Genomic DNA, 27691 nt, shown 5'->3' on the forward strand with positions numbered 1-27691 from the left:
TTAGTATTTTCTTCTCAAGTGTCATAAAAAGTATAAAGTAAGTAAGAGTTTTTCAGCTGAAATAAAGTGGGAGGAAACCAGAGCACAATTAAATCGTCAAAATAAATGAATAAAAATACAATTATTTTAGGTCTTTTTGTCGCGAGGCTGCAGTGCTAACACCGCCCACCGCGCTGCCCGGCGCTGCTCAGGATCCATCCCCGCCCGGGTGCTCCTCTCCTCGGCGTGGAAAAAAACCGCACACGTTAAGTCAAACGGGCGGCGCCAGGGCAAATTATGCCATGTGGTGTCCCCGGATCTCGCCTCCCATTGGCCGACACCACCTCGAGGCGACGCCCACTTCCCCAATCCTCCCCTTCCGATTGGCTCCGACCCGCGCCACCCCAGATTCACCCCCCCGTGCGCGTTCACAGTTCCGTATTCTCCATGTCGGTTTACGCCACTTTACTCCTCCTTCCACTTGTACCGGGACCGTGCGTAGCGACAAAGACGGCGCGACTTGAAGCGAGCACACCGGTGGAGGAAAAAAGAAAAGAAGCGAAGATAGCGTCGGTTGCTCGCCCCGTATTTTTTTTAAAAAGCGACGTCCTCGTCGGGGATTTTTGAGGGGGGTTTGGACTCGGGCGAACCCCGGGAGGGAGAGGAGGAGAAGAAGAAGAAGCGTCGCGACTCCGTCCGAATTTTTCTCTCAAGCGAGGGGGAGCCGCCATGGCAGTCGGATCACCGAGGCTCCTCTTCGGGATATGAAACGAGCGGGTGTCCGGAGTTACCCGAACGATTGACGAACCGTCGCGACGTTTTTTTTTAACCAGAGAAGAAGAAGGAGAAGCCGTTCAATGCAGGGGGCCATTGATAGAACTCGAGGAACGATGCACTGATTTTTAAACGCCTTTATTCGGGTCAAAACTTGTGGATTTTTGTGGGACACGAGGATTTTTTTTTTTTTTGGGGGGGTGTCGGGTGTTTTTTTTTTGTGTGGATGAAAAGCGATTTTTGTTGAACCACACGTTAAAAAAAAAAGCCTCCCAGAATTGAAGCAGTGTCGGATCATGTCGGGTCGGCCCAGGACCACATCCTTCGCTGAAAGCTGCAAACCAGTGCCGCAGCCCTCCGCCTTCGGAAGCATGAAAGTCAGCAGTAAGTGACCCCCTTTTTATTTTATTTTATCCCTTTCCGCCTTCCGTCCGTAACGTCTGTGTCAGTGGGGAAAGGGTGTTAGCATGTTAGCTTAGCCCGTGTGTCATCGCCGCTCCCCGGGTCTTGCTGGCCCTACCAAGGCCCCGCTGGGCTGGGCCCCCCACAGATCCGAAACCACATCGAGGTTCAAACTCCAAAAAAAAAAAAAAACCAACTCATTCAAGTCGTATCTATGGTCGTAGATTAGATTGAGAATTCCCCTCCCACCACCTTCCTTCCACCGGGTGAGGGATCAGACTGTTACGCAACTGACGCAATGGTAGGTGCGCCCGTGGAAAGGGTGTCTCTGCAGAAACTGGGTCCTCGGGACTCAGGTTAGTCCAGAATTGTATGAGAGAGAGAGAGAGGGATTGTGTGTCAGCGGGCGATCCAGCTGAGAGGGATGAAGTCATGAGGGGGTGCTCGTGTAGGCCCCGAAAATAACCCTGCACAAGACAATTCACCCCGTTTTTCTTTTGCCTGCACTCGCTCACCCCTCCTTTTACACGTCCAGCATCAGACGGTGGAGAAGGTTTTTGGGGCTTCTTCTGGACTGATGATGATGATGATGATGATGGTGGTGGTGGTGGGCCCTGAGGCTGGAGTCTCACCCTCTGGGCCTTGGCACAAGAAACCACTGCGAATAAGACACACCATGAGGGGTGGGGTGGGGGGTGAGAAAGATGTGGGGGGACACTCCCGTTTCTTGAGGTGTTATTCTTCTTCTTCTTCTCCTGTGAGGTGGGTCAAGATCTACTCCAGGATATTGACCTGGATGATGCCTCGGGTTTCATCATACAGGGGGGTCACAGAGTTGGGGTCTGTTCATGCTACAGTTATTACACAATTATTATGGAGTGAAGTCAAAGACAACATGTTTCACTGTTAAAGGGGATTTAAACGTGTGTTTAATCCTTTTAAATGTCAGTTTCTTAGTATGAACTTTTGACCTAATTCAAGACAAAAATGGAACGCTTTTTAAAACCATTTGACACAATTTGGACATTGGTCCGTTTGGTTTTCTGATGTTTTGATTGACAGCCAAATATTTTCCTTTATTTATATATATATATATATATATATATATATATACGGTATATAGCGGGAGTGGCGACGTCTACGCGTGCGAACGGTTACACCGATAACGAATCAAAACCATTATCACTTTTTTTCTTCTTCTCCTCCTTTGTATTCACTTCTAATCTATTAATTTATATCTGTAAGTACCGTGGAGCTGCGGTCGACCAATGAGACGCCTGGGTTTTGGTCATGTGATCAAAACTTTATTGACACCGATGACTCATTTTTGTGACGAGTACAAACCTTTTATTCTTGTATATGCTTTTGTTTTACTTGTACGGGTTTAAATGGTTGTGACTTTTAGTTACGTAAGACATTTTTCTCAATGTGTTGCAGGATACCAGCGCCACCTGCTGCTTGAGGATTCATTTACACATGGTCTTTATAATAAATAAAAAAAAATCCCCAATATTAAATCACTAATTTTGAATATTTTGAAGAGAACCTGCGTCTTGGTTTGTTGGGGTTTCACCCGAAGGAGCTTCTTATAATCGTAGAAAATGGCTTCATTTCGTTTTGTTCTTCCCTCTTTTCATTATATGAAGTTGTATTTGGATTGATTTCTATTCTGTTGGGAAGGAGTTATGATTGTGTTTGGACTGGAAGCCATGTCTTTTATCTGGCAAACCTTATTCAAAAGGGAACACAGTGGTTTAAAAAGGCATTTTTTTTGTATTAATAAGAAGCCAAATGTGTGGAAATGACAGCGTTTTCCCAGAGCTAGAATAGATGAACAGATCATTTTTAATAAAAATGTCCATCTTTTAGCTCTAATAACAAGCAAAAGTACAAGCTGTTTTAGCTTGTCTATTGCACTAAAAACTACACATGCACACTTCTAGGAACATCACAAACCAAAAACCTGGAAATAGGATAACACTCAAAGTAATTTTGGGATGGTTCACGCAAAATTCAAATTTGACTCATTTTCGACTCACCATTGTGTTGACTAAGTGAAGGAAATTTTTCCGAGTAATCCGTGTTTTTTAGGAGATGTATAGAAAAATAATGGCTGCATGATGTATCAAAAATATAGATATCGCGATATTGGCAGGTGCGATTATGCATATCGAAAATAACACTTTTAGTTGTCAATTTGTACTTCTATGTCTCGTTGTCGTTAAGGTCTCTGTCTGTCTGTGAGCTGTGTGGCGCAGCTAGCTAGGCTCGGTTGCTATGGCGACAGTTGCTAGATCAAATCACTCTTCTCTTTCAACCCCCTATGCTAAAGCAACATATGTCAGTACTTTTAATCTCAGTTGTTTTCTTATAAGATCGCGGAACAAGTGTAAACCTGTCCAAGTTAGCATCACATCATTATAAACTGTTGTGTGTGCGTGTACAAGTAGGTGGGATTGATTATTGATATTGTGATATAGCGACGCGCCGGCGGCTCCTCTCTGATGTCGCTCAGTTTCGCGGGACTTGCATCGGTTTTCCTGTCAGTGATATTTTTCTCCGATCATGTCGGCACCGAAGCACGGAGATGAAGAAAGGGGAATATCGCATATTTTTCCTTCTCTAAACCACTGGACCTCCCATACAGTACACGTGCGCAGGCTCGTGCATGCGGCTACATTTTTAGGTGAATTCAAAAATATTAACTCCATCTATAATGTCCCTCTTTTAATGACATAACATTACATTTTTAAGTCTATATTTTAAGCTGTAATAGAAGCTAAAACGCTAACATGCTACCTAAGACAGGTAAAACTTAGTTAAAAATCGCTAAAACTGTCTGTGCAGACGGTAGTAATACGGACATACATTGCCGACTATAACTCTAAAAATACAAAGATTACCCTGAAAATTATCACAATCCCTTTTGGTCAACATGAGGGTGAGTATAAAATTGGTAAAACTTTAATTTAGGGTGAATTCTACTTTTTAATTGTTTTGGAATACTGGAGGCCAAGAGGGTCTCTCAATAGGTCACAGGTCTCACTATGCACCTGTCTAGTTAACATTAATAATTTGTAATCCGTGTCCAGATCGTGCCTGGATGTCTTCTGTCATTATAAAATCAAAACGGGTTCTTGAGCGTTGCTTCCTAATATTTGCTGTGTCACCGTTCCAAATTAGAACGTAGAACTTGACTCTCTTGGCGGGTGTCGCCCTTTTTTTTTTTTACAACGTCTTGTGACATTAATCTCCCGTGCAGCACACACACCCTCGACAATATGTACGTGTGTGTGAGATCAACCCGGTCAAGCAACCGAACCCATGACACCCTCCACATGCACAGTCAAGTCCAAACATCCATGCAACATGCATGGTCGCAGTCGACCGAGCCATGAAGCCTTGTGGTCTTTGAGGGGTGGGAGACAGCTGGCCAGGAACAATGAGGAGCTTGTTAAGGGTTTCAAAGGCGACTCTCGCTCCTTCATTAAACATCCTCTCCTCCTCCTTCCTTGATACCCCAGTGTGGATGAGAGCAGCTCGAACGCATCCCTTCTGGAGGGTTCACAAGGATGTGGAGGCTGGATTTTTAAGTTCAGATCTTATGGTGGTATTTATCTGGTCCTCTCTGAATATACTTCCATTGTTGCGCCACCAAGGCGTGGTCGAGGTGTGGCTTTGCAACGAGGTCTGTGTGTTCACAAGAACCTGACAGAGAGACGCGCGTGTATTGTGATACTGTAGTAACGAGGATAAATTTGTAGTATTGTCGAGTACTTGACTCTGGTGTTGCCGAATTTACAGATCTCTTGATGAGGTTGTAACTGTTTTGAAACCAAATTTCAGCTTTAAAAGGTGTCGGTGTCAAATGTGTCCTCTCGTCCTCAGTCATCACTGGAATCTCATTAGTCTCTTTAGCTGCGGCTGGAAGTTTAATTTTAACTCAATAAAAAAATCACTGTTAATAGTTGCAACTTAATATTGCATTCAAAAAAATCGATTTATTTTACACTCTTAATTGAAATATACTAAATTATAAAAAGCCAAAAAAACCTGATACAGTGCTGTTTAATATTTGTATGGTATCATGAAAAAAAGATTGCGATATTTAAGTGAATCAGTATTTTCATACAACCCTATTTCCTGAGATTGTTTTTGTTAATTTATTTATCTTTTGTGACTACATCTAAAAAGCAACACATTTCCAGATTAATCTTGTCTAAAATTAGGTTATGTATTAGTAACTGACTACATTTTAATTTACGTTCAAATATTTTGTTACTGGCGGTTAAACTGCTCTGGATATGAAAAGTCGATTACAACGGTGTAATTAGATGTTCCCGGTTTATTGAGGACCATTGCTGCTCAGTAATTTAGTTCTCAATTCATCACACATTATTTTTTTACGGTTGCAGTTTCTCACCTTGATATTTTTATGTCTTAGTTTTGGTTTTAGCTGTCGGGTACTTACTCACTATTATCCCTTAAAGTCGTTGAGACTATTGTAACAGTTTATATTGGTGTCTCAACAAGAAGCATCTGTCTCGCCTGCAGTTAAATACAAAACTCTGCAGCGAGAATTCTGACCCGCTCTAGTAGAAGAACTCACATTTCCCCGATCATAAAACTCTTCACTGGCTTCCAGTTTCTTTCACGATCAACTTAAAATTCTGGTTCTTACTTTCAGATCTATTCATGGTCAGGCTCCTCCTTACATCAGTGATCTGATCCAGACTTACACCCCAGCTCGGGCTCTGAGGTCTGTGGATCAGAATCTACTGATGGTTCCTGAACACGCTTCTAGACCAGAGGAGAGAAATCCTTTCAGGCTGTTGCTCCTAAGCTTTGGAACGATCTTCCTCTCCCTCTGTGTTTAATGATCTACTGACTCCTTCAAGAAACATCTTAAGACATTCTTATTTGTGCAGGCTTTTACCTGATTTTCTGGGACTCTTGTGGGATTTTTTTTTAACGCGTCTTGACCTTTTAAAGTATTTATTTTAACTGTGTATTGTTTTTGATTGCTTAAGCACTTTGTGACCCTGGTCTAGAAAGATGCTTTACGAATAATAATTACTTGCTTAGGGTGGAAAAATGATATCATTTTCATTAGTCAGCAGGACTTTATCTTCATGTTGTGATCCTCATACTTACAGAGCTAATACAAACGGTCATCCATTAACCAGCGGATCAACCTCAGGCTTTTTCCAAAGTCGGTTCAGGCGCCATTTGTTGCCCTTTATTGAATTTCACACGGTTCCGAAGCCTCGGTCACGTAATGCATTGTGAGAATCTCTGATACTTGTCGTTCTTTTGGGCAAGAAGTTAAAGTAACACACCGGAGATGGAACTGCTGGACCTCTTCTCCGAAACCGCTGCCCCGGCGTCGCTGGTCCGTTTGTTTTAATGTTGGGGGGGAACTGTGGAGGCACGTTGTTGGCCTCAATCGCTCCGATGACCTGGATCGACGGCCGGCGCCTCCGGCCTTTTCAAGCCGACATGACGGCTCGATAAAGACCACCGACCTTCTCCTCCCGATCCCTGGCTGCCGCCATATGGATGGATCGAGATGTTTTCTCAAGAGACGGACGAATAATCCCAGTTTCATATGTAATCTGACCTTAAAATGGTTACATTTAACCTGTTTATTGTTCTTTTTTAAAAAAAAAAATGTGCATCAGACTTTTCTCACGGTTGGAGGAAGTGCAGAGGCGTCGCAGAAATGTTCCTGCAGGAATATGTAGGCCGGAGCGTCTCTCTCTCTCCCCCCTCGCTCTCCCGCTCACTCAGACTCTCTGTCTCTCCTGGAAAGTCTATTTCGGTGTTCATTGAGTCCGTCTACAGTTTCTGCTTTCGAGACACATCTTTCGATTACTGACGAGTCAAACTCCCGACATGTTTATGTTTCTGGGAAGAAAAGTGAAGTTTTTGTGACTCGGCTTAATGAACGAGGACGGCCCGACTGTAACACTGCTTGGCGTGGACTTCGACTCTGCGAGTTGTGTAACGTTTGTGAGGCGGGACAGGCCTGTATTGAACCAGGTATTAGGTTTTCGTGGACCCTCGAAAATGTCCCTTTTTGGAATCGGAAGCCAATGCAAGAAAATGAGTTCAAAGAAGGCTGATGTGAATTCTCTTCTTGTATTTGACACGATCAAGATCCAAGTTAATACTCCTTTTAAAGCAACACTTCTCTTAAGTATCACCCTGGTCACTGGGTCACCACGTCAATGAACCTTGTCGTTTGTCTTCTCTTTATCCTGGTATCTCCTTATCCAGTGCTAACACTGTCTCCTCATCTCAACAAACTCCTCATCTCAACAAAATCATTGACAATTTGGTACATTTTGTTCAACCCGTAACTCGGCCCCATGCGTGGTTCTACTTTTATTCTGGAAAAAAACATAAATAAACCTGGTTAAATAAAAATAATCGGGATAACCACAGTAAAATTCTGTTTTTTGACATTTGGGTTGGTTTTAAAAACATAACCACAAAGTTACGTTTCTTTGTACTTTTCGAGAACCACAAACAATTTGTGTATTCCCCATTTTTCAGTTTCTTGTTTTAAATGAAAATGGCCTCCATCTAACAATGTGTAACTCTACCCTGGCTACATTATCCTCTTAAACTTCCTTGATTTCTTTCCATAAGACTGGATAAAGTCTTGACTCGTCGTCTTTTCTTTTCATCAGACTCGTAAGAATTGGTTTTAATTTGTAATGTATCGCTGTAAGAAATGTCCTACTTGAGAATCTGCTTATCAGTTGTTGAGGTCAGATTGCTCGATAATGAAGGTCAAGGTTCCTTTATAGATGTAAATATTTCCTGTTGAAAGTGTTGCACATTTTCTCAGAATAATATTGAGAAAAAAAGGTTTAACAGAAAGATTCAGGATTTCAAATCCATTTATGTTTTAAATCCTATTTGCTGTTCACTTCCTGGTTGTGTTTTGACTACTTTTAGCTCCTACTTTGTCGTGTAGAAATGAGAAGATGGAGTGTCTGATGCGTACATGGGTGTGTAGTGTTCGCTACAGTGTGTGGGTGGACTGGTGTTTGCTAGTTTCCTTAAGTTGCACGGATGAAGTTGCATGAAGTTCTTGCTATTGTGATTCTAAATGTCCCTCCCTGTCCTTTCAGGGGACAAAGATGGCAGCAAGGTAACGTCGGTCGTCGCGACTCCGGGCCAAGGCCCAGACCGACCACAGGAAGTGAGCTACACCGACACGAAGGTCATCGGCAACGGCTCGTTCGGTGTCGTCTACCAGGCCAAGCTGTGTGACTCCGGAGAGCTCGTGGCCATCAAGAAGGTCCTTCAGGACAAAAGATTTAAGGTAATTCCACTGAAGCGCGTCTTCCCTCGAATCGGGCGACGCGACAGCGAGGGACGTGACTCATGGCGAACATGAGTCCGACTCGTTCACACGGACACCAAGATCGGAGAAAGCCGTGAATCGAAAAGGGCATTAAAGGGGAAATCTTGAGTCATCCCGCCTGAAAGTGCACTAAGTCGTCGGCTCTCTTATAAATAAACGTGTGCCCATTAAAACCCAGTCGTCCGTCAAGCTCTGTTTGGCCGGTCCGGCCCACACAGCCGCTCTGGCAGCTGTCCTGCGTGGGTCGGGGTGGGGGGCCCAGGGTCCCCGGTGCTACGCTCACAGCTCACTGATAAAAGTGTAGGACCTGTGAGCCTGCAGGACAGCTGTGTGTGTTCTCATTAAAGTTTTACCGGCGGCAGCCGAGCCTTTATTAGATTACAAACTCTGACAACCTTTATCGTCGCTAATGTGTCGCTTACAAACGGAAAGTCGTTTTAATTTGTTTATGACGGTAAATCATGTGTCAAATAAATGACTTTATAAAGTCATGACTTTACAAAAAAAGTTCAGGTGTCAAACTATGTGGACCACAATCGATGTTTCCACGAAACAGAAGTCAGTTTAAAGAAAATTAAAACTTAAACTTCACTGAATGTAAGTGAAGGTTATTTTTAAAGGGCCTTTCTAGACCAGGGTCACAAAACGCTTTAACAATCAAAAACGATACACAGTTAAGATATATACTTTAAAGATCAAGACACATAAGACAAACACAGGAGTTCCAGAAAATCGGTTAAAAGCCTGCACAAATAAGAATGAAAAAGATGTTTCTTGAAGGAGTCGGTAGATCCATCAAGAGCAAAGAGAGAGGAAGATCGTTCCAAAGCTTAGGAGCAACAGCCTGGAACGATTTCTCTCCTCTGGTCCAGAAGCGTGTTCAGGAACCATCAGTAGATTCTGATCCGCAGACCTCAGAGCCCGAGCTGGAGTGTAAGGCTGGATCAGATCACTGATAGAAGGTCTGATCATGAATAGATCTGAAAGTGAGAACCAGAATTTTAAAGCTGATCCTGAAAGAAGCTGGCAGCCAGTGAAGAGTTTTAAGGATCAGAGAAATGTGAGTTCTTCTACTAGAGCGGAGTTTTGTATTAACTGCAGGCGAGACAGCTTCTTCTTGTTCAAACACGAAATAAACTGTTACAATAGTCTAAAAGCATGGATTATAAGCTCCAGATCGTGTGGTGACATCATCTTTCTAAGTTTAGAGAATTTTCTTTGTGGAAGGAAACACCCAGGTTTCTTAGGCTCAGTTTGACAGACTGACCTAAGTCACCCAAGTATTGACTCAATAGAACAAAAGATCCATTCTAGCAAAAAAAACAAAACAATATTTTACACGTAGTACAAAGCTTTTAAGCTTCGGTAAATTTCCAATCAAAGCTGTTTTCTTGCCGAAGAAAATGAATAAGAAATTATTTCTATTGTATATATAGAAAATTTGCAAAACGATATTACTTCCATTTAAACCTATTGGTAACAAAAGCTGAAGTATATTTTCGGTCCTATGGACTTCAGAAGAATTTCGACCAGTGACTCAAAAGCACCAAGGTTTCTTAACCAGCCCTGGGTATTATATACTTACTTTGTATTATAAGATACCTTTAGGTGTCATTTTTTATATATTATGCTTTAATTTATATTTGTTTAAGAATATTGAAAAACAATTTATTATTCTGAACTATATCACTATATTATTTAAAATATAGAAAACTATTGAAACAAAAACGATTTGTTTTCAGGTTCCATTTGAAATCAAGTCGAATGATTTTTTTTTTTTATTTCTCCGCCCGAGGTTCCATTGATTTGGCAGAAAATCCATATAATGTCAGCGCCTGTTGTGAACAACAAGCCGTAGAATAACAGACGAGTGTAAAAAAGCCTTTAAGACGAGTGTATGTTCACAATCGCTGCTTAAGTTGTTCAGTCTTTAAGTGTAGCTTTGGTCAAACACTAAATTTTCCGCATCCACCAATAATAACCCGATGATTTTTAATCCCTATAGTCAGTCCAGATCGCTGTGCAGCAGCAGCAGCAGTAAAATGGAAGCCAGAGACACAAAAGCTTTCATGGGAACAAGGAGACTTTGTGAAGGAAACAAGTGGATGTTTAACAAGTGCACGTGATAAATGGTGTTAAGCTCTCTTGTCCAGAGAGAACCACGCAGACGAGCGTTTATTTTTTTTATTTTCCAACCGTTAATCCGACTGGTTTCACCAAAGATTTCTCTTACCCTGGATTTAAAACAGTCAAATTTCAGTTTCACACTGAAGGAGCCGTTTATCATCAGATTATTTAAAAAAAAAAAAAATAAATAAAATGTACAGTTAAGCTTCAGACGCACTTCCACCCGGGGGATGATGTCACATCCTGTCGTGCCTGTGGTCGGTGGCGTTTTAACGCAGCAGCAGGTTGCAGTTCTGAACACTTGTGGGTTCAACATAACACGTTGTCTGGTGTCAAGTAGCAGATGCTGCTCCGAGTCAGCAGACGCTCTCTTTCGTCATGTCTCTAGATTACAACAAGCTTTTTTACTTCTTATTTAGAATAGATTTAACGGCAGAGGTTTGAAGCCTTACAGGTCAATAATGGTTCTTGTGAATCAAAGTGTGTCAAGGGGTCAAAACATATTCGCAAACAACAGTTTGATGTTATCTTTTCAATCCAAAATTCGTCATCATTCACCAAATCACTCAAATGTCTTCCCTTCAACATCATCGTGCCTTAAATACTGACTTCTTTATAGGTCAGAATAACGACATGAACATGTATCTACTTTTAATTTTGAACCGACTATCTGGCGGGCCACACAAAATGACTTGGTGGGCCAGATTTGGCCCCCGGGACTTGCCACATGTGCTTTCAATCTTCTTCAAAAGAATCAAAGAACGACAAAAACAAAGAAGTAATTTTCTGTTATTTGTCACGTTATCTGATGTTTAATACACTTGTATACATTTAGTTTATTTGGGATTCAATTTGAGGTTTTTCGTCACGTTTAATGTTATTAAAGGGAATTTTCTACTGATTTAATTTCTTCCCATGTTTCACTTTTTTTCCCGCTGAGAGGCTCAGAAGATGTTTTCCGTGCACTCGCTGCTTTGGGTCTTTCTGTGAGAGCGTCCTTTTAAGATTTACCGTAAACAATGAACTTGGACCTCAAGGCTTGTTCCGCTCACTCTTCAGAAGCTCACTTTACACACAAAAAAACAAGCCTGGTGAATCTCTAAAAGCTGCTCCAGTGCTTTAATCAACACAAAACTCAAAGATGGCGTCTCATCTTTAATAGAAATGAAGCTTCAGGAATTATCCAACCTAACGTTTGCTAATGGTGCACACAAACGGCAACCTCCCATGATGCATCCCTGCCTATACACCTTTGATTCTCTTCTCCACGATCAGAAAAACAAGCGAAAACATGATTTTTGAACTGGATTAACTGACGTGAATCACACCTGTTGTAAATGAAAGCAGACGAGCTCCAGTGTAAATGTTTACATATGGGTTTATTGGCACACATACTTTAAATAAACAAATAAGAAACTTGAAGCGCTGAGTTGTGATGATGAAGATTAGTCTCTCTGCTTTATTAAAATCTCATCTGCGCAACATAGCGCAAATTATTTTGTTCGTTGTACTATATAAACGGATCTTATTCCTTATGTTTGTTAATATTTGATCAATGGTTAAACGTCACTATTTTTTCCAAGGATAAAGTTATCTTAAATACTGACATCGGTTTGGGTCGTCAACATCGAACAATTATTTAGTGGAATTTTTAGCCAATCACTTAAAATGACTTGGCGATAATATACTGTATGTATCACAATACAGAGGTAACGTTGTGTATCACAACACGGGGATAACGATACAGGAAACGATACAGGGGTAGCGGTACAATATATTGCAATACTGTAGGAACGACGGTTTATATTGAAATAAAATGACTTGAGGCTTGATGGCTGTAAGTTGTGTATCATGATACAGGGATAACGATCAAATTATTCTATTTTATACACTTTTTGAACTATAAACCAAAATATAATTAAAATGTCGTTTAATATCAATGGGGTATCATTTAAAAAAAAGCTTTAAGTGTTTCTTGTACGTCAAAGTAAAACAATTCATAAAGATCTTCTATGGTGATTATTTTCCACAGCTGCCTTATGGCTTGTATTGAGGATATTTTTGAATACAATTCATATAAAATACAATAAAAAAATAATCGGATTACAACTGTAACTCTTCGGAAATGGCTCTTGAGTGAAAACGTTTTGTATTCTAAATTGTTCTCAGCCATAGTTCGGGCAGGCGACTCGTCTGAGCAACCACTCACTCCTCCATCTCTCCCTATAGAGTCGTGGAGCAGACGGACACACCCCAAAAAAAACAAAACTCAGGGTGTTGCCTTCACTGTACAATAGTTTGAGGCGCTGGTGTGTGACCCGCACACTGTGACGTGGCGTTTGAACAACGCAAGTCGAGGGAGATTTTCTGAAACCGCTTACGAGATAATTGCGCTTTATTGGAGATGATGATGATTATCTCTCCGTTAGATTGACATAAACTCCAGGCAGTAAAAGAGTCGCTTGTTAGACAGAAGTGGGGAAAAAACCTGGAGCTGAACATTTAACTGAATGGTTCGTATAAAACCATTCCATCTCTGTCTCAGCATTTTTTGTGTTAAATTCCCTCTCAAATGTACAGCAGAAATATAAGGAATCTAAGCTGCACACTCGTGAGTGTAATCCAAACCTCCTGATCACTTCATGCTTAACAGAAGCTTTCGAGGTTAGTTCAGTTGAAAGCTGGACGGAAAAAAAAGTTGAAATAAATCAGGTTTTTGACCCAAGTAGGATGGGGAAAAAAACGAATAAAATAAATGTTTTTAATTAAGTACTTTTTAAAGGATGTGTTTTTGGCCACGTCCAACATCCAAAATGTTTCTTTCTTTTATCTAAAAGTAAAAAAAATGGTGTTTGATCCAAAAACTTTAATCAGAGCAGTGACAACCATCTGCTGCACAGATTTAAAGACTTTAAAAAAAAGTCCTTAATCGACACTTTTGAGCGAAGACGAGTGATTTACAAATGTCTGGGGGGAAAAGCGGGAGATTCTCTCCCCCTGTAGGTTGTCACCAAAAATGTATCTGGACAATTAAGTGATAAAGAAAGTGGGGGAAAATAATCTAATCAGACTTGAATAAATAAGTAGTTAAATACTAGTAATGGTGAGTAAAATCTAGAAGGTGTTTTATTTTGAAAAAAATAGCGTTTTAACTCTGAAGATAAAATAACCTGTTACTCTACACGTCAAGACACTTGTTTCCATCAAGTTTACCCTCAAGTAAACTAGTTAAATCGGTTAATCAAAGCCTAGATTTCTGCTGATTCAGCGCTTTTTTTCCTGTCTTATTATTTAGTTTTAACTCTATCTGGTGAATATGATGCTGACATTGAATTTGCATCATATTGTTGTCAATCTAATAGTTTCTTTATCAAAGATAAAAAAGATTTTAACGTCACTTTTCCTTCGTTTCCCCAGAACCGCGAGCTGCAGATCATGAGGAAGCTGGACCACTGCAACATCGTCCGCCTGCGCTACTTCTTCTACTCCAGCGGAGACAAGGTCAGTCCAAGGTCGCCGTCTAACAGGTTTTTCGTTAAATAAAAACGTAGGTTGGAAGAAACGACCCCGAGGTGATTGGATCAGATTCACGTCCTCGATCAACTGTAGAGTTTTTTTTTAATCACTTGTTCAAACAACTTCTCGAGTCACTTTGATGAGAACAAACGGCGTCGGATGCGCCGGAAGCTAGTAAGTGTTGGCTCGAGTCAGAAGTTTCCCTCGGTCGTCCCAGAAACACTCGCGGTCGATTCTGTAATTACTCGTGAGAGCGAAGGATTATTTTATCATATGAATAATAAACATGATAAAAGGAGAGCGTGATTGAGCCGAACTTTGTTTAGATCATTTTCCATGAACTTCCAGGAAGAAGGATTTGTCTTTACTTCCTGAGGTGCAATAATTCACTCGTCAATGGATAATTTTAGTCTATTATTCTGTTTTTAATCGCTTGTTTTGAGCAAAATTTCTCAGCAAAATATTTTTCTACTTGATGCATGAAGATGATTTCATGTTAAATTACTGACTTGCTTAAAATACAGTTTACTTTAGATCAGATTGATATAATAATGTAATATATATGTAATATACACACAGTATACAATGTAAAGTGTATTTTCCATCAGCAACTTTCGTTGTATAAATTAAGGCCAGGGTGGACAATTCAATTTTTCAGGGGCCACATTTTTATACCTCAAATTTAGTTGGGGGGCCGTCAATGTCGAAGAAGCAAAATGTATATATATTTTTTTAAACAAAACGAGTAAAATGGGTCAACATGCAATAAACCTAAATATGCCAATAAAAAGTGGATATTAAATAATTATATTTACGTAACTTAAAAAAAAAATAACGCACCTTTCTTTCCCCGCAATACTGTGAATATTGCGAGAAAAGAAAGGATGAAGAAAAACGACACCCTAAACAAAGAACTAAAGAAAGTTGTAATTTGAGTTAATGGAGTTAAAAAAAAGTCAAAAAATGATTATGACAAGTACAAATATTGTAATCCACCAACATTACAATAAATGTGCACATTGAAAAAGTGTTATTTTTGTCCACCTTTTAGAATAATAAATAAACATATTACACAGTGCTAAGCATGACTTATTAAATAAAATAAACTTAAAACTAAAACACCAGTACATCATTTTGGTGGGAAAAAAAAAATAAACTCGACAACTAATTTTAACCTCAGTTTGTATTTGTTGATCAAACTAATCTAGTGTATTTGCGTTTATTCTTTACAGCAAGTTAAATAAAGTACTTCATATTCTATCAAACTTGATTTGAAACATTCTGTTCGTGTTCTACTCTGTTCTACGCCCACATGAAGACGGTCAAAGGGCATCTGGGCGACACTTTGGCCCAGGTCTGATTTAATGAAACTAAAGGTAAAGGTTTAAAGGGTTCATAGAACTAGAGTTACTGTTACTTGTAACTTCAAAATCATGTCAAGCTTTGAATTCTTCATCTTTTCTTTACAACGTGACACGACTTAATGTGCAATAAACTCTTATTATGACCAACAAACCTTTTTATAAACGTCTACAGTCCAAAAATGATTCGGCTATTTTCAATGAATCGTGTATCACAGAACGTCAGGAGCGGGTCCACGTTGTTTCCTCGGACTACTGGCGGCGGGGTGTGGGGGGGAACTCCCTCTTTACGGGTCCCGGCCTCGCCATTCGTCAGCCGCCGGTCTTCCCCTGGTGACCGGAGCGCTGAGGCAGGCGTTCAGTCGCAGACAAACTGCCATCTGTCGGATATAGACGCCCAGGAACGCGAGGTCACGCAGTCGTAATCATGACACTGCACTTTGGAGCGACTCCCTGTCGCACTTTCACCAGCAGAAGCTGCCGAGAGATTGCAGATCAGGGGAAGGGGGGCCGACTGCTGCAAAAGGGGGCACTGTTTGCTTTGGCGTCTGTTAATTATAGACCGGCCGTAAGCTCCGCCCACGTCGCCACCTCTCGCCTTACGCTGTGTATTTTGCCGACCTCTGGGAATCGTGGCCGGTTCTTGGTAGAGGACACAGGTGGGCGACATGAGGCGCTTCCAACTTTTACTTCGGTCCCGAAAACGTAGACGCTGAAAGTCGACACCGTTTCGTTGTAGCCGCCGTACGCTATTGTTAGATAAGAGCGTAGGAATGAGAGTAAAGTGACACAAAGTCAGGTGTGTCGGCGGTGGCGGCATGTGACACGCTCGTGTCAACTCACAGTGCGCCAGGTTTGTTTTGACCAGATGTGTTGAATTATTTATATGGTGGTCATTAAATATAGATTCTGTCATAAATTATTTGTCCTTCTGCTCATTATAAGATAAATACGTTTGTTCCATAATGTGCTCTACGGACGAACTCCAGTGTCTATAATGATGGGTTGATGGGGCTTCATGAAGCAGCTGATGCTGTATCATGATACAGTTTGAAACACCACTAGATGGTGCTCTCAGTGAAATTTATGCTATTTAATAGCTTTATAATAATTGGCTCTTATCTACTATTTCAATGCGCTCCATTAATCTTTCGAAATGAAGGCACTGTGTCATGATGCAGCCCGTGTTGTGTCATGATACGGCCAATGTCGTGTCATGAGGCCTCATCAACCCATCATTACTGATGACTCTTCACGAAGCAGTCATTTGTGAAGATGCTACAGTCTGCTCTGGTTTCTACCTAAGATCGCCACCTACTTCGTTCCAAATAAAGGACGAAGCTTCATGAAGCCTCGTCAGTCAATCACAACCTGTATCATAGAAAATTTGGACAAAAATAAGCGTTTGATTTACAGTTTAAATTGTCCAAACGACAAGTTTGCACATGAACATTCCTGCCGGGTCAGAGTTGTAACTAGTGATGTGTTGATGAGGCCTCATGATACAGCATCAGCTTGATCTTAATGCAATCTCTTAATTTTGAAAGGACACTAGATGTCACACTCTGATGTATTATCTCTGATCTACTAATACAATGAAACCTGGCATCATGTTCACTGAGAGCGCCATCTGGTGGTCTTTCAAACTGTATCATGATACAGCATCAGCTGCTTCACGAAGCCTCTTCCTGGTTAATTCATTGACATCCATGTTAAAGTGAATAGTTAAGAAGTTATTGTCTGTACAGGCGTGTTATCTTCAACGATAACCGATCCGACTCAGAACGAGACGACACTTGTTGCTCTCATCGAGACGTAACCGTGAACGAATGATTATCTGCGAATCATTTCCTGGATCCGTACAATTAGACGCGTGAAACGCAATCAGATGAAGAGACAAGAGGCGTCTGTCCTCCCTCGCCGGGTCTGAAGATGACTCATCAAGTCTAATGGACGACGTCTCCATCGCCGCGGAGGCGCGAGGCGTCTTCGCCGAATTGTTTGTCCAGGGGTTGAACGAGGGGTTAATCGGATCCTCGTCTGGCGGCGCATCTGTGGGCCGGGCCGAGGAAGCTGCTTTTGTAGCGAGACAGGAAGTGAGTCATCGCTGTTGCTAGGCTAAATATAGCTTTGATGGTGCCGAGGAGAGGTTGGGTGGCGAAGACGAGGGGGGGATTCATCACACATGTAATCAGAGACCCTTTTTTCTGCTCCATGACCGACGAGGAAATCATGACGGCGACGTCACGTGAAAAGAGAGCTGCTCCCTGCAGGTGCATGTATGGAAGTATATCAGTGTCGTGATGATGATCCTTTGAATTTAACCTTTACAAATATTTATACTTCGTTTTTTGTATTGAAGAGTCAATATTTTCTTTCGTTTTTTATTAGTTAATAATTTAATAAATGCATTAAAATATGTATGAATATATTATTTTGCAAATAGTTAGCTATTCTACTTTTTAATAATTAAGAAAAAAGAAAATGCATGAATTATCTTTTTAACTTCTAGCTTTTTTAATTAAATTCAAAGTGATTACATTTTTATACTTATTTTAAAAAGGCCACAATTGAAAAAATTAAAATAAATGTATTTAATTAAAAATAATCTGAATTAGAATATCATACTCCATGTGTAACAAGAAAAATGTTGAATTTTGGCAGTTTTATACCAACATTTCTATATTGAATTTAAAATGCTAAGAATTAAAAAAATATATATATATTGAAATAATAAAATGTATGAATTCTTGGAATTTTATTATCAAACTGAAATTTTAATTCAATTCATTTTTAAATGTTTTTAATAAATTATTAGATACAAACAAGTCTGATCCTTTTGATATATAATATAATTATTTATTTAAGTTAATTAAATTAAGAAAACAACCATTTAATATAGAAATTATTGATTTCAATCATTCAAAAAAGAATGAAATGCTTAAAAAAAATAACATTTTAGTTTAAAAAAATAGTCAGTTTCAAAGTCATATTTCAAATGATAATTAAATGACTCAATATTCTGATGACACTGATGTACTTCCAACAAAGGACAATAGTGATCGTGGATCGTTCATTCTAGCTCCATTACTCACACACTTGAGTCGGGGTTATTACAGGTCAAACCTCAGTGTGGCCACTAAAAGCACAAACCAGTCTCCTATACGTCTCAGTTCTGATGGTGGTTCTCACCTAAGACTTGATCTGCTCCAGAATGAACGAGGAGAAGGAAGTCCTAGAATAACGGTTAAAAGGGGGGTCTCTGGGGTTGAACCCTCATCCATCCAGGAAATGACCTCATGTTCTGTCAGCGGAGGAGGACGGGACATTGTGATGCTCATTTCCTGTCGGGGGGGCAGAGAAACCGCCAAACAATGGATCCCAGTGAAAACCTTTAAATCACTGAGACGTACTGACGGTCTGACGCAGAAATGGACAGTCGTCGTGTCCGCAGGCAGAGAGTAGCGGCTCGTAAATTGGTCAAAGACTCTTTGATGCTCGGAGACGGCGGTTACTTTAATTTTTACGAGGGCTTAACCATTTTATTATAAAATATGAATTTTTTTAATGAACTATTTTCAGATTGACTAAAAAAAACAACTTACTCTACAGCAGGTAGCGACAGGAAAACAAAAAAGACACGTTTTTTTCTTCCTTTTTTGCTTGCACTAAAAAGGGAAAAACATACTTTTACATGTTCCTTTGTTGTAGCAGGTTTCTATTTTTACAGTTAAAAAGCTAATTAAAGATATTTTATTCATTATAATGGAAGGATCGATGGATACTTTATTAATACTACTGGAGATTAGACTTCCAGTACACAACTGACGATGGAAGGAGCCACAAGTTTCATAAAAGCGAGAACAAAATTCCAAAAAAAGAACAAATAGCAAATGGATAACAAAGAATACACCAATTTTACTCATAACTATATAATATAATATGCAGACCTGCTCTACTTTGACCCAAAATAAAATTTGCAATATTGGTGAAGAAAAAAGAAACCATATCGTTCATCCCTAGTAATATTGGTTTCATTTAAAAAAAAAAAACTAAAAAAACTTTCAGTACAACTCTTGAGTGATGCCCAGAGACGACAGTTGCATTCATTTCTATCCTCGGTGAAATACCAAGTGTACTTCCTGGAGCTTCCAAAAAGAGACGCAACACTGCAGAGCTGGAGGCAAATATTTCACAATGATGCAATTACTCTGTTCTAACAGTGGAGGGAGCCAAACATATCAATATCAATATTGGCAAGAACGTAACTTAACCTATTTTTTTTATTTTTTTATTAAATTGCCTGTTCTCTGTCCTTCTTCCAACAGAAAGACGAAGTTTACCTGAACCTGGTTCTGGACTACGTCCCCGAGACGGTCTACCGAGTGGCCCGACACTACAGCCGTGCCAAGCAGACGCTGCCCATGGTTTACGTCAAGGTACTGCCAAATGTTTTTAAGGAAGGAAACCAACATTATCAATAAAGAACTGTTGACTCACTGAGGTCCTCGTGACCCCGAATACAAGGGACGGAATGACCCTCGAGAGGAACGGGAATTGAACAAGTCTTATTGATCCTGTTTTCTCATTTGATTTCAACATCTAAAAGCTCTCGTCGATCCACTGAGAAAAACATCTTCACGTCCAGAGTGAAGTCACTGAGATCAGGTTCTCATCAGCTTTCATTTAAAGACAAGTTATGTGTAGTAACTCTGGAAGAGTTCTAATGGTAAAGCTAGTAGCATCACAGGCTCCACCAGGACATGAACTTTGGTGTCGCTGCCTTTTCTTCAATTTTAGGATTCGTTGATTTTTGGTATTACTTTAGATTTATTTTTTTCCAGGTTTTTGAGACTTTAGAAAAACTAATTTATTTGTTTTCATATCATCTGAAGGCACATACATTTTTTATTTTTTTTTCAGGCTCTTTTTTTTTCTTTTTTACTAAAAATAAATCTTTCCAAGACTTGAACTTCGGTTTTGCAATTTTTTAACTTTTATTCTTTCATTTAAAGAGACATTACTTTAGTAAAATACATTGAGGTTTTTCAGAGAACTGAACTATAATTTTGCACATATTTTATTCTTTCATTCTTTAATTTTCAGAATGAAGTAATTCAAATTTTTGCAATTGAAAAAAAAGAATTGTTGGAATTTTTCTGTGACCTGAACTTAAATTGTTTTTTTGTTAGTTTATTTTACAACATTTAGGGGTGTTGATTTTTTTTTTTTTTTTTTTTCTAATCCTGTGATGTTTATTAGTTCTAATTTTCAGATTTGCTGATTTTCTTGGCTTTTTCAAATGAAAATATTTGGTCTAAAGAATTCCAAGACCTGAAATTTCCCCCCCGGGAAGTGTTGTTTTTTAATTTATTTTTTCTACCTTTTTGATTTAAAAGGTCTTGAATTTTTCCAAATCTGATGACATTCATTTCTATTCAGCCCTTGTTGATGTGTTGGCTCACCTGCTCTCTTGTGTGTGTGTGTAGTTGTACATGTACCAGCTCTTCAGGAGTCTGGCCTACATCCACTCGTTTGGAATCTGCCATCGGGACATCAAACCTCAGAACCTGCTGCTGGACCCGGAGACGGCCGTGCTGAAGCTCTGTGATTTCGGAAGGTGAGGAAGAAGAAGTTTAACGCCACTGATGCTCGGACGTTCACCGCCTCACGCTCATCCGTTCTGAGATCCTGTGATTTGTGTGTTTGCAGTGCCAAGCAGCTGGTGCGAGGAGAACCGAACGTGTCGTACATCTGCTCTCGCTATTATCGAGCCCCGGAGCTCATCTTCGGCGCCACAGACTACACCTCCAGCATCGGTGCGTTTGAAAGTTGATCACAAACTCAAGCAAGAATCAAAGATAGGGGTTTTTCTTTACTCGCTCTTAAAGTAACGTACGTGGGAGGAGCTTAAATATGTGACCAAACCAGGCGTCATTTATTAAACTGACGGTGCCATCTAGTGGTTAGTGATGGGTTGATGAGGCTTCATGAAGCAGCTGATGATGTATCATGATACAGTTGGAAAGGCCACTAGTGAAAACTGTTTCATTGAATTAGATCAGAGCCAAAGATTCTAAAGCGGAGGGTGACATCTAGTGGCTTTGAAAGTTAAGACACTGTATCATGATACAGCTGATGATGTATCATGATACAGTTAGAAAGTGCATTAGATGTCACTCTTAGTAAAAAATAATGCAAAGTGTCATTGAATCAGTATATCAGAGCCAAATATTCTAAAGCAGAGTATTATCTAGAGGCCTTTCAAAGTTAAGACACTATATCATGATACAGCTGATAATGCATCATGATACAGTTGGAAAGGTTACTAGTGAACATGATGCCAGGTTTTTCATTGCTTTAGAATCTTTGACTCTAATCTACCAATTCAGAGAGTGACATCTAGTGGCCTTACAAAGTTCAGACACTGTATCATGTTACAGCTGATAATCATCAAGTATCATGAGGCTTCATCAACCCATCACTACTACTGGTCTCTGAAGTTGTTTATTTGATATATAATTCGTCAAGAGATTAGTATAAATAACAACAACAACAACAATTATTTATATTATATATATATATATATATATATATAAAGAAAAATGTAATAAAAAAAGTTATTAGATCTGATTGTGTCACAATTCTTATTGTTTTAAACCTTGCATGTTTTAATAAAAAAAAGTATCAAATAAAATATAAATGGGGACAAGAGATGAAGCAACACACTGTGATGTAAATATGTTCTTTAATGTTCACATAATCTGAAAAACAATGAATATTTACCGTAATGTTTAATCATATTTATTCAAATATAATGAACACACAAACTATGATAGTTTCTGCCTCAACAGGGCCACCATTCTAACAAATGTTTACAAGAATTAGAGCCTTTTTGTTTTTGCACAATACGATGATTATGTGACATGAGATCCAGCAGAACATTGATGGTATTTGTTCAACGTGATGTTGATGCCGGTGTGTAACTGGACCTCTCCATGTGTCAGATGTGTGGTCAGCCGGCTGCGTACTGGCCGAGCTGTTACTAGGACAACCGATCTTCCCCGGCGACAGCGGCGTGGATCAGCTGGTGGAGATCATCAAGGTAGCGTCACCACGTCACGCTTTCTGAGCCGCGGCCGAGTCTTAAAGAGGGTCATGTTTTTTTTTGTGTTTATTTTAGGTTTTGGGTACACCCACCCGGGAGCAGATCCGAGAGATGAACCCCAACTACACCGAGTTCAAGTTCCCTCAGATCAAGGCACATCCTTGGACTAAGGTGAGTCAACAGGTACAGGAGCCCTTTTACTTTCTCTCAGACCCTCCGCCTCGTGATGTGTGTCTCATCCATTCATCATTTAATGCATCGCTGTCATCACTCATCACTTGAACGTTAGGAATGCACTGGATGTTATTGCCAGATGATGACAAAAACATTATTTTATTTAAATTCAAAGTTATTTTATGGTTTATATTTCAATAGTGTGTGTGTAAAAGACAATCATTCTATGTTTTATTTTACAATTAACACTCAAATGTTTCCAAAGTTTATTCGTTTGGATGGTGCAATTAAACCTCCGGCCACTAGTTGGCAACATTTGTAATTTCCTCCGTGCCAAAGTAACAAGAAAACCGATGAAATGGCAGCAATGAGTGGTAAATAAATATCCAGCGAGAAGTCCAGCAGATTTTAAAGCTGAGGTGTGGACTCATTTTGACTTTAAAACAATTTAAAGCAGAAAAATTCAACACTGACTGATACTGGATATTACATGTTGCTCCAGGTTGTTTGAGACGTTTATGCACTTTATTGTTAATGTACATTTTTTATTAATATTTTGAGAAGTACTTTCCTACAAACACTTTCACATTTGATTTTTAAACTATTTGCAAATTCCTGTGTTGTAAAAGCCAAAAAGAAATTGCTTTAAATATTTTGTTGTTACTATATATCGCAATATATGGTATCGTCACACGTATCGTGATATTTATGTCATCGCCAGATTCTTCCTTACATTTTTGGCTTTTAGTCAAAATGCGTTGATGTGAATAACGTTGATGGAAATACAAGAAACACTATGTCTGAAAATTATCTTTAGTCGACATGAAAATGCCATTTTTAGTGGACTATTCCTTAATCCCAACCCTTAGTCGACATACGTGCGAGTAGAAAACAAGTGCAATTTGAATTTAGGCTGATGTTACTATTTTATCGCTGAATTTCTTATGATGCGTTCAATGACATCAGTGTTGCTTGGGTGCGTTCAAGAGCATAGGATATTCACTTCTATGAACAAACTAAACATAGATAAACATTAACATTATCAGCATATCCATCAACACTTATACTTATACAACCTGTATATACTTTTCATTTGTAGTAATCTTGCACATGAAAGTATGTTTAAATACATGTGACTTAAATGCAAAATGTTCCAAATATTACAGAAGGCAGCTCCATATATAACATTTTGTTAAGTATTCAATCTTTATTTTACACTGTTCATTTTCTGTTATATTAATGTTTTCATCAGTTTGTCATTAAATTAAGCATTTGAAGAATTGCATTGTCTTAAATTTGAGTAAGAAAAGCTCTCAGTTAAAGAACAATATTTATTTCTGTGCATCTTTACTAAACATCTGATCACATATTATTCCTTTTCAGTCACACTTGAGAGGTGCAGTTGCACTATCTTGCCAGATGATGGCAGCAGAGGTCAACGATAAATAGCCTCATCTGTTTAAAAGCCTATTAAAACGTTTTTTTCTCCTCACTGGCTGCAGAGTTGTCGATATTTAACTCTGCTCGTCTAACTGCTCTCCAGGTGTTCCGGCCTCGCACGCCCCCGGAGGCCATCGCCCTTTGCTCTCGCCTGCTGGAGTACACCCCCACGGCCCGCCTCACCCCCCTGGAGGCCTGCGCCCACTCCTTCTTCGACGAGCTCCGCGACCCCAACGTCAAGCTGCCCAACGGCCGAGAGAAGCCGTCGCTCTTCAACTTCACCACTCAAGGTGCGGAGAGAGTCTGCGACGCGAGAGATTCCTGTCCGTCAAGATGCTTTCCTAAATGTACCTTCTTTTTTTTCTTTTTTTTTGTGCTCCTGCAGAGCTTTCCAGTAACCCCTCTCTGGCCTCCATCCTGATCCCCGCCCACGCCAGGAGCCAAGCCGCCGCCTCCACCCCGACCAACTCCTCAGCCACCACAGGTTAGAGTGAGTCTAGATCATATTCTTATATGTCGTATTGTGTCTGCGCGTAAAAAAAAAAGAGCTACTTTTATATTTCAATATTTTTCTTTTAACATGTTTACAGCTAAGTTTTGATTTGCTTGAATGTGGCTGTGAAATTTACAAGATAAATTTGACAATGTATACAGTTATACATGCCATTTTTTATTTATATGTAGAAATGTATTTTTGTTATTACGATGTTGTATAATTTTTTTTTTTGTCTTTAAAATTTTAGTTTTTAAATGTTTTTAAACATTTCATAAATGTTATGTTATGTTTTATATTTCAATAAAGTGTGTATAAAATAATTCAATTGTTTTATTTTAGTTTTTAAAATCTATATATTTACAATTAAAATGCAAATATTATGGGCGTCTGCCCATTTATTTCTGTTGCAATTAAACTTCCAGCCGCTAGATGGCAGCGGTCATTACGTCCTCTGTGGCCAAAGGAACAATGAGATCACAGCGTTGACTGAGGACGAGAGGATACAGTCGACTCCAGCAGCTTTTAAAAGCTGATCTTTGGACAATTCAAATAAAGGCAGTTACGACTTCATCAAGAGTCATGTGGTCTGTAAATTCTGCAACACCAGAGTCAAGTACTCGACAATACTACGAATATATCCTTGTTACTACAGTATCTCAAAATATTGTATCGTTGCCCCTCGTGCCCCAAGTATTTGCAAGATTCTATCGAACACTGTCTAGTGCATGTGACGTCAACATTGGCCTTGATGGACGGACTCCCCTGCAGTCGTGTGGTTCACCTCTGACCTCTTCTCCCCTGCAGATGTTAGCAGCTCAGAGCGAGTGACCAGCACCACCTCGGCCTCCGCCTCGGCGTCCAACTCCACCTCCTGAGCCCCTCAGATCGTCCTCCCGTCCCGGCCTCAGCCCATTGGCCCCTCCGCCCCCCTCAGCCCTCGACTGCCCCTAGGCCAGGGGGGTGAGACCCACTCCCCGCCCACCCTTACACCCCCTCCCCCCCCCCGCCCACCACCTGTCACATGCCCCTCCTCACCTGAGGAGCTCGTCGTCTGAACTGAAGAACATGTTCGCCTGCTAATGTTTGTAAAAAGGACAATCTATATTTAAAGTCCTTTGCTGCCCCCCCTCTCCCCTCCTACACTCTGTGCCCCCCCCTACACCTCCCCCCTCCACTCCCTTTCTTCACTCACAGTCAAGAACTAATGTTGCGTCCTGTGACCTTTGACCCCCTGACCCCCGACCCCCTCACATCATTTGTTTGTGCATGGCCTGATTGAGACGATCCGGGCGGAGATGGGGCGTCACCTGCTCTCACTTCACACCCCAACTTTAAGGCATGAGGCTCTCACACACACTCACACTGACACACACACACACACATACACACACACACACACACACACATGGATGCATGATGATCCTGATGTCTGTGGATGAAAAGAAGAAGAAGAAGAAGCAGGGGTTTGAATCGTTTCTTTTCTTGAGGTTTTTAAAATGGGTAGAAGCTGTTTTTATTTGGACTCTTGGGCAGTTTTTTTTTTTTTTTTTTTCAATGGATGTGTCATGTATCTGTTTGCTTGTATAATATATACATACAATAATGAAATGTGCGTACACACAGTTTATATATTACTTTTCCTTCTGTATAAAAAGTATATATAGATATATGTATATTAAACTTACGATGGTTTCGCTCATATCCGGCGGAGCAATATTTGCGAAGAAGACCATAGATCTTAGATCCGTCGCTCGTCCCCTCCTCCGTCTCCTCCCCTTTTTTTTGTTTTTTTCTCACCTGTCAGGAACCCCCCCACCCCCCACGGCGGCCCACCTGCTGTAGATGGCGCTGTGTTCTTTGTACCGGCAGTGTGTGAAGATTCTTTTTATTTTTTTTGTTTTCGTTCCCCGGACCTCGAGGAAGTCTTCGTGACCACTGACTTCAAGAAGAAAAAAAAAAAGAAAAAGTCACCCGTCGCACTGGTGTTGTTAATGTATATTGTACATGATGATCAGCTTTATTCTCAGCCATATGTTCAACCTTTACCTGTACAGTATAGTAGAAGACAGCTGTATTATTGTAACGACAACTAGTCATATATAGTGTAACTATAGTTTGGAGTGCCTTTGCTTTCATACACCTTCGCCTCACCCGTCCTCACCCCCCCGCCCCGCCCCCTCTTGATATTTGACCTTCGAACCCTTCATCATCATCATCATCATCTGTACGGATTATTCCTCGTCCATTTATTTAAGTAGACGCACAAAACCCACAGTCCTGACACGGACTTCTGGGCATGAAGGTTGTGGTTTTGAAAGACGAAAAACAGGAGAAAAAAAAAAGGTCTTTGTAAATATGAGCTTCTGGGACACGTCGGTTACCCAAAAGCCGAAATCACGACGTACGAAAATATCGTCTCTTCGAGTCCGTCGTTCAGCTCGAGCGTCCTCTCTCGTGGTGGTGTCTTGGGGGGGGGGGGCGGGTGGGGTTCAGTAGCACCTGAAGGGGTCGAGTCATGTAGCCGCGACGCTTTCGCTTGTAATTACGCCTCACAAATGAGTTGCTATCCTTCACCAGTACGTTTTTAACTGCCTCACCGTGTACCCCTCGTCCCCCCCATCATCCCTCACCGTCCCGGACTCCAGTGGGAATTAAAGAAAACACAAAGGTTACCAAAAAAAAAAAGAATAATAACGATGTATTTATACTAGCACAGGCGCTACAAAGACGTGCTACAACTGGGGGTTTGAAAAAGACAAAGGCAGGAACATCCCTTATTTCAGTACTACTACTTGAATGCCTCCGTTTGTGACTGAAATCTTGATTTCACTCTTTCTTTGTTCTGTGAAGGTTCTGTAAATATTCCATCTGCGTGCTCTGAGGAATAGTTCCCTGGTACTGTAATTTGCATTAAATAAAGCATAGGATAGCCTGGA

At 40.3% G+C, this 27691-nt stretch overlaps 1 protein-coding gene across 4 annotated transcripts; it reads left to right on the plus strand.

The window, feature by feature from the left end:
* The first annotated feature begins 487 nt into the window (after window positions 1-487).
* Window positions 488-27691, plus strand: gsk3ba (glycogen synthase kinase 3 beta, genome duplicate a). 4 transcript variants are annotated; one of them, XM_087804841.1, is made up of 11 exons: window positions 488-1137; window positions 8298-8491; window positions 14078-14161; window positions 19866-19976; window positions 21027-21157; window positions 21250-21356; window positions 22545-22642; window positions 22721-22828; window positions 24363-24549; window positions 24645-24749; window positions 25560-27691. In XM_087804841.1, the coding sequence occupies exons 1-10, from the start codon at window positions 1050-1052 to the stop codon at window positions 24746-24748; spliced, it is 1212 nt and encodes a 403-aa protein (XP_087660967.1). In that variant the 5' UTR covers window positions 488-1049; the 3' UTR covers window position 24749; window positions 25560-27691. The 4 variants fall into 4 exon arrangements, with proteins under 4 accessions (XP_087660967.1, XP_087660965.1, XP_087660968.1 ...); XM_087804839.1 differs by having other exon boundaries at window positions 24645-24743; XM_087804842.1 differs by having other exon boundaries at window positions 490-1137; window positions 22721-22816.

The sequence above is a fragment of the Callionymus lyra genome, chromosome 12 (assembly GCF_982586985.1).
Source record: "Callionymus lyra chromosome 12, fCalLyr1.hap1.1, whole genome shotgun sequence".
In the NCBI taxonomy this organism is placed as follows: Eukaryota; Metazoa; Chordata; class Actinopteri; order Syngnathiformes; family Callionymidae; genus Callionymus; species Callionymus lyra.